Here is a 14207-nt window from a genome sequence, read left to right as displayed (position 1 = left end):
GAGAGGCACTCTTCGATCAACTGGAAAACATCTCCCGTTACTCTTGAGTCCTATTATTTATTGGCATTTGGGACCGAGTTGAACTTCGTAAATGGTGTCTTCTTTTATGATATTATAATCTTAATTGAGTGTTTTTTGTGGGGGGCAAAAGTCCTTCTTATAAAAGGATTTTTTACAAAAGTTAATTTTTTTTAAGGGAAAAATCAAAAGTTAAAGTGTTTTGTTTAATTTTTACTTGAAAAATGATTAAAAATGACATGTTTACATATTTATTGAGGGTAGATGGAGATATAAAAGTAATTTTAATGTTTAACACTGCTGAAAAATTACAAAAATCATGATTTCTTGACTTTTCAAAAAGATCAAATTTACTCTATTGGAAAAGATCATTTTGAGAAGTGTTTCTCATCTTCCCAAACATTTTTATGACTTTTTCTAAAAAAAAAAAAAAAAAGTCAAAAAAATCATTTTAAAAATTAAACCAAACACCCTCTAAATCTTTGCATTTGATCTCTTCACGTGTTTTGGAAAATAGCTAAAACTAGTGAAGCATAATGCTTGACATCATACTATTGCGTTTTTAGGGATCAAAAGGTCCTTTTTTTTTTAGCAGGACCAAAAAAAACCCTCTGGACAAAAAGTTGTACTAGTTTTCTTTCTATTATGTGACAAAATAATTTCCCATTCTATTTTCACAATAAAAAATTCCAAGTTTAACAAAAAGCCTCCTTTATTTCCATTTCATTGTTTCAAATGAAAATGGTCCCATCCAGAAATTTCATCTGTATTTTCTTTAATAGACGTCATTGGAAATTTCTTGGAAACTCACTTCTCTTTATATAAAGCTCCATTGAGGTGCTTAAACCACACACATTCTATCCCAACATATCCACAAATTAATGGCATCTTCATCATCATCATCTCAGCCATGGGAGTACCATGTTTTCCTTAGTTTTAGAGGAGAAGATACTCGTCAGAATCTTGTGGGCCATCTCTACAAAGCTCTTGTAGAAAAAGGGATCTACACTTACAAGGATGATGAAACACTTCCTAGTGGCGAATCGATCAGTCCAGCCCTTATGAAGGCTATCGAGGGATCACAACTTGCTGTCATCGTATTCTCTGAAAATTATGCAGATTCATCATGGTGTTTAGAGGAACTTTCACATATTATGGAATGCAAGGAAACGAGAGGCCAAATCGTTATGCCTATATTTTACGACGTGGATCCGTCTTATGTGCGAAATCAAAAAGAAAAATATGGAGAAGCATTTGCCAAACACGAGCTCAAGAACACTGACAAAATCAAATCTTTGGTTCAGGCATTTATAATTGACCCTTGTGGGTGGTTATTTGCACCGTTTGAACGAAAAAGGGAATATGATGAAGAATATACCAAACAGCACTCGGAGAATAAGACAAAGGTTGAATCATGGAGAAAAGCAATCGTGGATGCAAGTAACATATCTGGATGGTTTATTGCCAACAGGTAAATATCTTCTTTGTTTTTGCTCTTTTATGATTGTAAATATGTGTCAGCTGCAACACATTTATTCTGAACCGTATAATCATTTAAATGATAAGGCCAATTATTTATGATTAAATGCATGCATATTTGTAGAGAATAACTGCATATAGATGCAAAAAGGAAGTGTAAAACTTTTTTGCATTTTTGTTTTGTTCTACTTCATATTTTGGTTTCAAATCTATTTTCATTTTTATTTTACTTTTGCTGCATTATAAATGGTAAAACGACAGTGGAATACACTGCTTATCAGTTATGAATATACTGACTGATTGAATATATTTCATGATTCTAATTTAGGATTTAGGAATATTATCTATTATAATTTTTTTTTGGTATTTTCAAAGTTTTTTATGTTGTTTGGAAATAAGAAAGTTGGGATGATTATGATTTACGTACATGTATAATATATTTGTAGTTATTTTCGTAACAATTATGTTGCAAAAATATATTTTTTGCACAATAGTGCCCTTTATTATCACGTTAAGGCTATACAAGTCTTCCATAGACACACATAGGGCCCGGCCTGCTATTCTAACTAAAATATTCGTGAAAACAGCATCGATTCATGCGCCGGTAACATCACCATAAATCAAGTTATATAATTTTATTTAAATTCTTTTTATTTATATATAAACTTAGAATTTGCTTCTCTTATTATATTTTGCACTTTTTTTTTTCTAGTTTTCCTTGTATTCTTTCCTTCAATACAATTCATAAAATTTAATAGGGGAAATTACATTTTAGCCCTACTATGTTTTTGGAGTTTGTCTAATCAGGTAGACCAATCAGTCCATAAGCTTAGGGATTGATTAGACTGATTCCGAAACATTTTAGGGCTAAAGTGTCATTTTCTCAAATTTATATGACTTTTCACTTTTGTGTTGAATGTATATATTTTGATAAAAAAAAATCATCAGCATATATATAATATCCCACATGCACAGGGGATATAATTAAGTACTACGTATAGAAGATTGTGAGATTTCTTCACAGGTCCATTATATATAATTTCTTATGCTAATGGGGTTTCATTAGCTCATAAGAATTTTAGATTCTTTTCTATAAGTCAAAGATAAGAATTAGTGGATCGTTTTCCTTCTCCAAATTAAAAGATATCGGAAATCATAGGATTATATATAAGCTCAAACTAAGTTTTATGATGGACTTCACTCAATTGTAATATTATGTTCATACTTACCATCACTGGCACTTCTAACGACAAGCCCACTATCTTTTGCATTTTCCTGCGCATGGATCTATTTGGTCTTTTTCATGAAAATTGTTAGAACTACTTATGATACTAACTTTACAAGTTCTATTTGAATGTGAAATGTAATTAAGAGATATTTAGCACTCCTTTCCCTTATTTCATGGAACATGGAAGATTGGACCAGACCTCTTTTTGTCCATGTTAATAAGCCACCGAATGATTTTTTATTATTCTTAAGATTTGAAGATTACAATAGAGGATATATATATATATATATATATATATATATATATAGATTTGAAGATTACAATAGAGGATATATATATATATATATATATATATATATATATATATATATATATATATATATATATATATATATATATATATATTATACTTTAGTACCATCTAGAATAACATAAATAAAATATTGTTAAATATCTTAAATATATATTGTCTATTATCCCCCCGCAAATTGAGGGCAGGGAACGACCTTGGACCTTAGCATCAAAAATCTTTGAGATCGAAGTGGTTTCATAAACATATCGGCAACTTGATCATGTGTGGAAATAAATTGAACTAGCAACTTTCTTGAGCAACCTTTTCTCGTACAAAATGGTAGTCCACTTCTACATGTTTTGTTCGTGCATGAAACACAGGATTGGCGGAAAGATATGTGGCCCCCAAGTTATCACACAAAAGCATGAGAGAGACTTTAGATGTAATATCAAGCTCGTTTAGGAGAGCTTCTAGCCATGTTATCTCAGCAACTGTGTCGGCAAGTGCTTTATACTCAGATTTAGGGGAAGATCTAAAAACTGTACGTTGTTTGCAAGCATTCCACGATATTAAGTTGGAACCCAAGTAGATGGCAAATCCCTCCATGAGAAACAATCTCAAGGCCCAAGAAATAGTGTAAGTTCCTTAGATCTTTGACAACAAACGTTGATCCTAATTTAGAGATAACACCTGTGATTGCTTGAGGATCATTCCCGGTAACTATAATATCATCCATGTAAACAAGAACATAGACTAAGGTACCTCTATTCTTGAGGATGAACAATGAGGGATCGGTTTTAGAACCAACTAAACCGAGAGACTGTAAGGTTGTAGAGAGTCGTTCAAACCACACTCTCGATGCCTGTTTTAATCCATACAAGGCCCGTTTCTACCACATGTCGGTGATGTCGCTCAACAAGACCATTTTGGGCACTTGTGTGAGGGCAGGAGCGGCGATGGATTATACCAAGAGAAGTAAAGAAAGATGCAAGATTGTGAAATTCATCCCCCCCCCCCCCCCCCCCCCCAAATCGGTTTGAACTTGTTTATGTTTTGTTGTAAATTGTCTTTCAACCATGAGAAAAAAGTTTTTTAAAAGTGATATAAGCATCTGATTTTTGAGCTAATAGGTAAAACCACATGTATTGTGAATGATGATCAACGCATAACAAAAAATATCGGTGACCACTAAAAGAAGTAGATGGGGCGGGGCCCCAAACATCACAATAAACTAAATCCAAAACATGATTACTACGATAATTTGAAAATGGCAATGACAATTTTGAGGATCTCCCCATTTGACAACTAGAACATAAAGAGGAAATTACATGTGAAGAAATAAGTAAAAGACTACGAGAAATAATTGATTGAAAAACACGAGCATGAGGGTGCCCAAGACGATGATGCCAAGTGGTTGATGATGCTTTGGTGGCAGTGAAAGACATATGAGGAAGAGACTTCAATTTTGGTAGACACAACGAATATAGCCCTTGATTACTTGGTCTCATGAGTAGGTTGGAACGTGTAGACTTGTCCTTCACAACAAAAAATGACGAATGAAATTAAAAGAACACGTAATTATCTAAGCAAAATTGTTGATAATATAAAAGGTTATTTTTGATTTCAAGGACATAAAGAACATTAGATAGATTAAATGTTTTGTTGTGGGAGTATAGTTTAGGTGAACCAATGTAAAAATAGGGAGAAGATTACCGTCACCAACATGAAGAGAATTGTTGCCATTGTAAGCATCAGCATTGTCTAAAGCTGTGAAGTCGGGTGTAATGTGACTATTGTTAGAAAAATGGATGAATAGATTGCTTGGATTCTCTGAAAGTCGTGATTCACTATCAAATTGAAGTATTTCGATGGTACAGATCGAACACTCAATTGGATGAAATTCTGAGAATGAAATTTGAGAATGTATATGAAAATGTTCTTCAACATATACCAGAATATTGACCAAAAAACGGATATATCAATCCTGTCTGAAAACTATCAACAGACAGTTACAAACTGTCATAAAACTACCAAACTGTCATTAAACGGATGTCATGCTCTACCCCTTGGACCCCGCCAGGGGCTGCCGCCCCTAGGACCCCACTCCCAGGGGTGCTGCCCCGGACCCCCGTTCGTTTAGGGGCTTCGCCCCTAAATAGCAATGTACTTTAAATCTTGAAAAACTTTAACAAGTGTGCACTCCTACACCATCCTAACTTGTTCAATATTCAACAAGATCACTTTTGGTCAACAAATTTAATCCTATTACACTTAAATAATATTTGATGATATAAAATCACCAACAACTGTTTGACCCAGTGTCGAGAAACCATGTTGAACCGACAGTCGAGCCATTTTCTGAGAATGTTGCATAATTGGCTTGTGACACGTTACGTGTTGAAGCTGAAGTGGGTTGATTTGGGCATTGGGCTGGAATATGACCTATGCCACACCGGTTACAGTGGCCATACACCATATTCTGAGTTGAAGCCCAAACAAACTAAGGTTGACGAGTGTTACCATCGGAACTAGAAGCGTGTAAATCATAACGATTTCAGTTGTAGTTGCCACAAGAGTTGCCACGATGCTAGCCCTGATAATTGTTTGAAGATCGGTTGGTATAAAAGGCATGGGGCTGATTGTTTGTAGCCACAATAGGGCTGATTTGGTAGCCAAGTTGGGCTGCCAGCTGTTGTAAAGTAGTTAATTGTTCTGGTGGGGAAACTGGGAGGCATGAAACAGGTGGGATAGCAGGCGTGAAGGCCTGGGGGACTAATGGAAGTGATCGATTTATCATAAACTCATGATCACTTAATAACCCATGCTGTTCATGGAAGGTTATTGGAGGGAAACGAGCCAACAAATTTGACTTTAGTCCATTATATTCATCACGTAGATTGGAGATGGCTAGCATGGTCAGGTCTTTGTCTTTTACGGGTTCTCCAATATTGGCTAAAGCGGTTGCATATTCCTGTGCTCGAGTGAGATGCGCGGATGATGTTTCATCACCCTTCATATCCATCTTCAAAAGTTGAGTCTTCAATGTGTATTCACGAGAAGAGTTGTTGGGGGCATAGGCTCTTTCAAGGGAGAGCCATAGATCCCGGGAAGTTGCACCTTGAACATGTTGATAGGAAGCTTCTGAAATAGTAGAGGAAAGAAGCATCCGCACGTGTGCATCATTGGTAATCCAATGAAGATAGCTAGGGTTACCGGTGGAGGCCATGTCAGTAGTTGCAACTGTCTTCGATGGAGGACATTGGATGATACCATCTATATAACCGAATAGACGATTGGTGACCAAGAAGGGCTGAATTATTTTCTTCCAGAATCCGTAGTTGTTGGGTGAGAGTTTAAAGGCGAATTTGTGAGTAGTTTTCTCAACATTGGTAAAGGATTGGATCATCGCCATTGAAGAATGATTGAAAGAAAGAAAAATAAAAAATAAATAATCGGTGATTTAGGGTTACAGAGGCTGTGGCGGCTCTGATTCCATAATAAGCCACCGAATGATTTTGTATTATTCTTAAGATTTGAAGATTACAATAGAGGTCCTATATATAAGACTAGATATTAGACTTTAGTACCATCTAGAATAACATAAATCAAATATTGTTAAATATCGTAAATATATACTGTCTATTACTGTCACACCCCCGAACCAGACGGCGGAAACGTCCGAGGGCTATCGTGACTCAATTGAATACCATCACAATGCATATACATGAAACATAACATTATACATCACCAACATTTGGAATGATACAACTGGTAGTGTTTACATCCATTACATTGTTCCAAAACATGACATTCTCAAAAATAACTATTTGATACTAAATTAAACCATAGCAAAACGTCTTAGAGTACAATTCATCCTCCACTTTATCTGTTACCTGAGAATACAAGTATTTTGAAAAACGTCAACATATGAAATGTTGGTGAGTTCATAAGTAATGTTTGAAATCCAATGTTTGTAATGTTTTGAGAAACACCAGAAAATCCGATATTTTCTGAAAATAGTAAAGTCAAAAATGTGTGAAGATCCATAGGTATGCTTGTTTGTTTCTATACTTGTAAAATTTGTTCATTTAAAATTTGTGTGTATTCCGAATCCGTATGTATTGAAATACCCTAGGAAAGCCCGATGTTTTCCTAATTCGTACATTGAAACAATTGCAACGTGTGAAGTTGTCGGTACCAGGCGACGTTGGATTATTGTTGAGCATGATTATTTGCTACAAACACACGTTACACAAACGACTAGTCTATAGCGATACTAACGATCCCGTAGGCGTCGTCCGTACTAATCACGTTCTCCAACCGCCCTGACTACGTGTAGTCCCACATCCGAAGAGAATGAGGACACGAAGGCCTCAGTAACTCCATTAGCCGGTTGGGGATAAAAGGTACGAGGGGTCCCAGACCCGCCTCGCATGAAAATGTAGACTTTACTAGCAATACCAAAGGACCCTTGGGGACCAGTAGTATACGAGCCATTGAAAGTCCTTTTACGTTATGTCGGGTCGGTAAAACCCAACACTTCGTAAGAGAGAGGTCTTCGGGCCTTAAGATCAGGTCATTGGGCTAGCTAGGCTCAACGAACAAGATTTTACACTTTTGGGGCCCAAAGGTGGTGCGTAGACGTCTGTGCACACTCGCATGTATAGTGACTTCCCAATCGTTATTGTAATGTCGTAATGTCATAGTGTCGTCGTGTTAGTAATTTCGGATTTTTATTGGTTCGAGACCGAACCAATTCGTTTGACAACGACTTTTGGTGTTGTAATGTATTGTATTTCGTCGATAGTCGTGGTATCATCATTTGATCAAATTGCATGTATTGAACTAGTCTTGAGAATTTTTTTCTGTTTTCAGCCCCTCATTATTTGTAAAAATTTACTTTTTCAACCCTTTATTTAAAAACTTTCCGATTTGGTCCTTAAATCAATTTTCTTGACATTTTAATACCAAAAATTATTGAAATAAGTATTTTCCAGCATATTTTTCATAGAAAACAGCTTAAGTCCCTGAATTTCAGTTTTTCTCGGTTATAACCCTTCTTTTTCGAAAGTTTGACAATTTTGGCCCAAATTGAAATTTTTTTGCAACTTTAGTCCCTTTTAAATTTAAAAAGCATTTTAAACCTTTGAAAAGGACTTGGAACACTTATAGTCCACTGTTTTACAGAAAAATACAGTTTTGACCCTCCAAAACAGAAAATCTCGCATAATGGGCCTCATTGGGCCTAAAATGTCATTTTTAGCCCATTAAGCTTGAAGTTTATGTTTTTAATCCTCTAAATGAGTATATTTCCAGAAATTGCTTTATTGAAACTGTTTTGACATAGTTCAACCATCAGAATTCGTGATTTGTCAATTTAGGCCCTTAAAGTTTGTATTTTTCGCATTTTAGGTCCAAAAATGGTGTTTTTAGCTCAAAGAAATTGTTACTAAACCATATAGCCATTTTTCTAGAAATACTTTGTATGTAGAAATATAATTGATGCTAGAGTCTTTTAACTTGAGGTATATTTCGGTTTTGAGGGGTTTTATGGCTAGATCCAACATTATAACACACAAAAAGCACACATATAAGCATGGAATCATACAAAGCATACAAAATACATATAGATCTACACTTTCACTTGTATTCCCCCCCCCCCCCCCCCAAAAAAAAAAAAAAAAACTCATGAAAACCGAAAATAGGGGGTATGAAGCTCACCTTAGGATGTAGTTTCGGTTTTTGAAGAGAATATGGAAGAACACTTGGTGATTTTTGGCCTTAGCACTCTTTCCTTGAAGATCTCGAGTTTGAGTGTTTCTAGGGTGTAAGATCATGATTTTTGCATGGATTAGGAAAAGATTTTGATAACAAAAAGAATCTAATTCATAGATCCAAGCATAATCTTACCTTAGATGAAGAATTTGTGGAAATTTCTTCTTGAATGCTTCCTAATTTTCGAGATTTTGAGGGGAGAGGAAGGGATGTTCTTGAGAGAGCTTGAGAGATTTTTGTGAGTGTGTGTGTGTGAGTATGGCCGAGAGTGAGAGAGAGGAGAGGATAGAAGTGATTTTGAAGTGATGTTGCATGGAAATATGGACTAAATTGCATGGATATCCAAGGGACAATAATGAGGTGGCATACTAAAGTCAATTCTCTTCTTATCTTCTTGGATTTGGGCCTTGGGCCGAGATTTTTGGGAGGGAAAGAAAAAAATTGGGCCCTTGCCCCTAAGACCACTATTAGAGTTAATCTTAGGTATTTATTGGCCTTATAAAATAAAATTGTGATTTTTATGCTTTAATAAGCTAGATTAGGTTAATCATGGATCAAAGCTTTCAATTTATTTCATTCTAGGCCCAATATGGCCCATAATATTGAAATAAATGGATGTGGGTCCAATTAGAGCCCAATTAGGGTTCTAAGCCCATGATAGTCTAATTGGAAGCTTATTGGTCCATTTGGATCCAATAAGGGAGTTCTAGTCCAAAGTGGACCTAAATAAGAACTTCTAGGGTTTCTAATTGTTTGTTGACTATTTGAAATGATTGTATGGTGTATTTGATTGAAATTTTGTTGTCACAATCATGGGTGTTACACATGTTCTTAAGCTTTTGATTCCCTTTAGCCTGAGTGTATAGTTTACAAGACACAAAATTTCCAGTTGTGACAATTACATGTCAATGTGTGTTGCTTATCCTTCTATATCTAATGTGCAGGGATCAGTCGAAGGCTGTTGAAGAAATTGTTGAGACAATTTCACAAAAGTTGCATCCAACATTAGTTGAGGATGACAACCTGATTGGAATGAAGGTTCGTATGCAAGATTTGATGTCAAAGTTGCAGATTGGGTTTGGTGGTAAGAGGATGATTGGAATATGGGGGGTTGGGGGTGGTGGCAAGACTACTCTTGCCTCTTCTATTTATGATGATATCTCTAGAAAGTTTGATGGTTGTTGCTATCTAAAAAATGTCCGGGAGGAATCCAGTAAAACGAACGGTTTGGAAAACTTGCAAGAAAAAATTCTTTGTGGTATTTTGAAACAAAATCAAGTGGGGGTAGGGAGAGTTGAAGAAGGAAGACGCATGATAAGGGATAGATTACAACATAAAAAGGTGTTGATTGTCCTTGATGATGTCAACGAGCTTGAGCAACTAGAAGAGTTAGCTGGATCACATGATTGGTTCGGTGAAGGAAGCCGGATATTAATCACCACTAGAGATGAACATATATTAACTGGACACAAAGTAGATGTGATACACAATATTAGCTTGTTAAACGATGATGAGGCTATGAAGCTCTTTTGTAAGCATGCACCCCAGGGTTATAGACGTATAAAAGATTATGAGCAGCTTTCAAAAGATGTGGTTTCATATGCTTGTGGGCTCCCATTAGCACTTAGAGTTCTCGGTCGTTTTCTATGTGACAAAGAGACAAATGAGTGGAGGAGTGCTTTGGCTAGATTGAAAGAAATCCCAGAGACTGATATTTTGGAAAAGCTAAAACTCAGCTTTGATGGACTTACACACCTAGAGAGAGAGTTGTTCTTGGACATTGCATGTTTCTTCAGAGGGGTGTATAAAGATGAACGTATAATGATGAAGGTTGATGCTTGTGGCTTTCACCCTGTTATAGGCATAAATGTGTTGATACAAAAGGCCCTCATAACAATTTCAGATGGAAGGTTTGATATGCATGATCTGGTGCAAGAAATGGGACACTACATTGTTAGAGGGAAACACCCGAAGAATCCTGAAAAACATAGTAGAGTGTGGAAGGTGGAGGATGTTCTAAAAATATGTGCTATGGATGCAACAACGGTAATCGTTAAACTAGTTATTCATGATATATATGTATAGTTAACCACTGAACTCGATCCTGAAACCATTTTGTTCATCTATTCCAGAACCTTGACAAGATCGAAGCTATAAATCTTTTGTATTTAAGGAGTGACAAATCACATGTTTATCATGTCGTAGCAAAAATGAAGAAACTTCGGTCGATTAGTTTGGAATACTATGAAGCATTGTTTGAGACTCCACTATTAATTATAATGCCAGGAAATTTTCCACCAAGGGAGCTTTGTTGTCTAACACTGAGGTTTCTCAATGCAAAACAACTTTGGGAGGGTTACAAAGTAATTCTTATTATTTAATGGATGAAAGCAAAGTGAATGACTAAAATTTTAATATCTATCTAATGTGTCTGTGTGTCTAAGAAGCAAATGTGTCTATAAATGGCTGATTTTAATATATCTCGGTAATCATAAAATGATAAGTTCTTATTAGGACGAATATATGATTTATTAAATGTTATTAGCTTTTGCTTATTTTTATGAAGTGACTATTAATAATTTTATTAGAAAGTTGGTGTTAATGTTATATACATATGATAGTTGGGAAGATTACTTATACATCGCATTATCCAACACTTGTCGGACATGCAGTATGCAACCGACTCATTTATAAAACCTTTATTAAATATACAATGCAAGCTCTCAACTATAAACATATAATTTCATATCTCCTTTGAGGTCCAAAACTAGGTTAGGATCAACAAGACCGAAAAAAATACAACCAGGACCTAACAAACTAAACTGGACGCATATGCAACTATGTTTGGTTGGGTTTTGGTTCTTGATTTTGCTTATGTACTTATTTAAAGGTGGTAGTTTGTTTTGTTTTCAGTATTTATTTTTGCAAATATCGATTCATAATCTAGTCCATTCCGGTTGACAACTGGACCCATGCTTTTTAAACTTTAAAGCATTAAAGTTGAAACCGAATCTGTTTAAATTAATTTATTTTTCGATTTTATTGTTCTAATTTTTTTTCATTTCACTTTTTTTTTATTCGTTTAATTAAAGCTGAAACCGAAAATATACATATACCTATATTCCATGAACCGTTGGCAAAGTTTTGAGTTATGTGCACTTGTGTACACAGTATCTACCAAATTTGAGGATGATCAATCTTGAACACTTGCGGAACCTAATCAAGACACCTGATTTTAATGGGCTTCCGAACCTTGAAAGATTGATGGTTTATGATTCTCCGCTTTTAGAAGAGATTCATCCATCATTTGGACAGTCGGAAAACCTTGTTTGTGTAGAGATACGGAGTTGCGACAATCTTCCGATGCTTCCTCCCATTACCCAGATGAAGCATCTGGAGACTCTTGTACTCTCAGGATGCAGTACAGTTAATAATCTTTCAAAGATCCAACAAAATATGGAGAAGTTTGTACCTCAAAACATGAACTACATAGGGCTATGGTTTTCTAGTGAATGCTTAAGAAAGCTGGATCTCAGGTGGTTCAAATTGGCAGATGGAGTCATCGGATCTCCTGCTGTTTGGGAGTTACCCAACTTGCAAGAACTCAATCTAACAGGAAATAGTTTTGTACGTTTGGATTTTAATCTCTTGCGAGTTCCTCAGCTCCAATATCTCAACATATCACAATGCTATAACCTTGTAGAATCGTCGGATCTTCCATCAAGTATAGCTGTTGTTATAGCGGATGGTTGTAGGTCACTTGAAACCCTTGGAGACATTTCAAACTGCAAATGCTTGTGGAAAGTCTCACTTTCAGAGGAGAACAACCTTGGTCCACATTTTGGTGACATGTTACTAGACTCCATGCTCCAGGTTTGTCTTTTAATTTGAGTTTCATTCTCTATGCATATAAACCCTAACATAAGAAGAATAAGATTAATCATAAACAAATGTGTACTGTGGCAGGGAAACGCCAAACACTACTTTATCAATATCACTATTTCAGACATTGACATTTGGATGGGGTTACCTATAGTTTGGGTCGACTGGGTGAAGACTTATAATATGTTGCTTCCACATGATTGGTACAATCACTTTTCTGGGATTTTGATGTTCGTCAAATCTGAAGCCATTTATATGGAAATTAATATAAGTATGAAGCATGGCTTAGATGAAGATTTTCAATCTCAGCTTTCAAAGGAGTCTAATGAAAGGCCTGATGATCATTCTCGAGAGACATGTGTAGGATATGTTTCATTTAGTTCATTGAGGCACACCGGATGCTTGGATTCAACATATAATACCATTTCGTTTTCCTTATGCAATGAGTATTTGTATGGATATGGGTGTCTGTTTAGGGCTGTACTCATTCCTAAAGATGATCCAATGCAAACAGCAGGTTCATCAGAATTTTGGGATGTGGAGGAAGTTTATGAAAGAAGGGTATTTACCATCCAACATGATGCAAACTCCTCTATCGAGATTTTATGGAGACCTGTCTGCCATTTGTAAACCTATTCCTACATGTCTCTTGCCTAGTCACCAGTTCCTCATTACCACTCTCAACTTTTTATTTTGCATTAGGACATCCACAATCCATTGAACTTCATAAAGTTGAATGGATTGCCACATCATTTTTCTACATTCCATACAACTCAATCAATTTTTTCCTGCAATGCATTGAACTCTACAAAGTTCAATAGAAAGTTACAAAAGCTAATTTATTGTATATATTTAAGATTAACAAACTTTCTTTTTTCCTACTAAAGAGTTCAATGGCCATTGAACTCAAAATCCATTGAATGCCAAGGTGACATCTCACTATGGTAGAGTTTCATCCATTGAATGACAATTAGAATTATCACCTCATTCAACCCTCCTATTGGACTCACCATTGTGGATGCTCTTATTACTACTAAATGATCTTTGGTGCCGGTTTCCTTTTATTAATTCTTTGTTTTCAACCAAAATCTACGTTGTGAAATATATTGAAGAGTCACTTTAGTCTCAATTCCTTGGTGGTTTGTTTATTAGTCATGGTTGTTCTTTCTATTTTAAACGAGGGTTTTAAGCCGGTGCATTGTTGCATTAGTTTAAACAATAATTTTAGTGAACATATTCTTATGAAATTTAAGTTATACCCAATTGTAATTCCTTACCCACAATAGCAATGTACTTTGCATATTTTACTAATAATCTTATAGCAAAAATATAGTGCATTACCCAAATTGGTAGGTAACTATGACAAACTCACAAAAGTTATCATCATCAGATCATCTCTCGTTCTTAATTTCCTCCCAAATAAGTTATTATCTTGGCGTACCTACATCACTTTATTGGGTAAAGCAATAGAAGATATATCATCTAAAAGCATTCCACTTCACTTTATTGGGTAAAGCAATAGTAGAAGATATA

At 35.5% G+C, this 14207-nt stretch overlaps 1 protein-coding gene across 2 annotated transcripts; it reads left to right on the top strand.

Annotated features, from left to right (window-relative positions):
• The first annotated feature begins 786 nt into the window (after window positions 1-786).
• On the top strand, window positions 787-13803 carry LOC145008863 (TMV resistance protein N-like). 2 transcript variants are annotated; one of them, XM_078967488.1, is made up of 5 exons: window positions 787-1489; window positions 9737-10838; window positions 10925-11155; window positions 11964-12665; window positions 12759-13803. In XM_078967488.1, exons 1-5 carry the CDS (start codon window positions 900-902, stop codon window positions 13302-13304), a joined length of 3171 nt encoding a protein of 1056 aa, XP_078823614.1. In that variant the 5' UTR covers window positions 787-899; the 3' UTR covers window positions 13305-13803. The 2 variants fall into 2 exon arrangements, with proteins under 2 accessions (XP_078823614.1, XP_078823615.1); XM_078967489.1 differs by having other exon boundaries at window positions 794-1489; window positions 12799-12941.
• Window positions 13804-14207: the final 404 nt, after the last annotated feature.

The sequence above is a fragment of the Lactuca saligna genome, chromosome 8, assembly GCF_052625555.1.
Source record: "Lactuca saligna cultivar CGN05327 chromosome 8, ASM5262555v1, whole genome shotgun sequence".
NCBI classification, from domain to species: Eukaryota; Viridiplantae; Streptophyta; class Magnoliopsida; order Asterales; family Asteraceae; genus Lactuca; species Lactuca saligna.
Note: the sequence above shows the minus strand (reverse complement) of the source record. Positions and strands in the feature narration are given on the sequence as shown.

Coding starts and splice junctions, on each gene's coding strand:
- LOC145008863 (XM_078967488.1), top strand. CDS start 900: ATGGCATCTTCATCATCATCATCTCAGCCATGGGAGTACCATGTTTTC. Junction 1,490..9,736: donor GGATGGTTTATTGCCAACAG/GTAAATATCTTC, acceptor TCTAATGTGCAG/GGATCAGTCGAAGGCTGTTG. Junction 11,156..11,963: donor AACTTTGGGAGGGTTACAAA/GTAATTCTTATT, acceptor TTGTGTACACAG/TATCTACCAAATTTGAGGAT.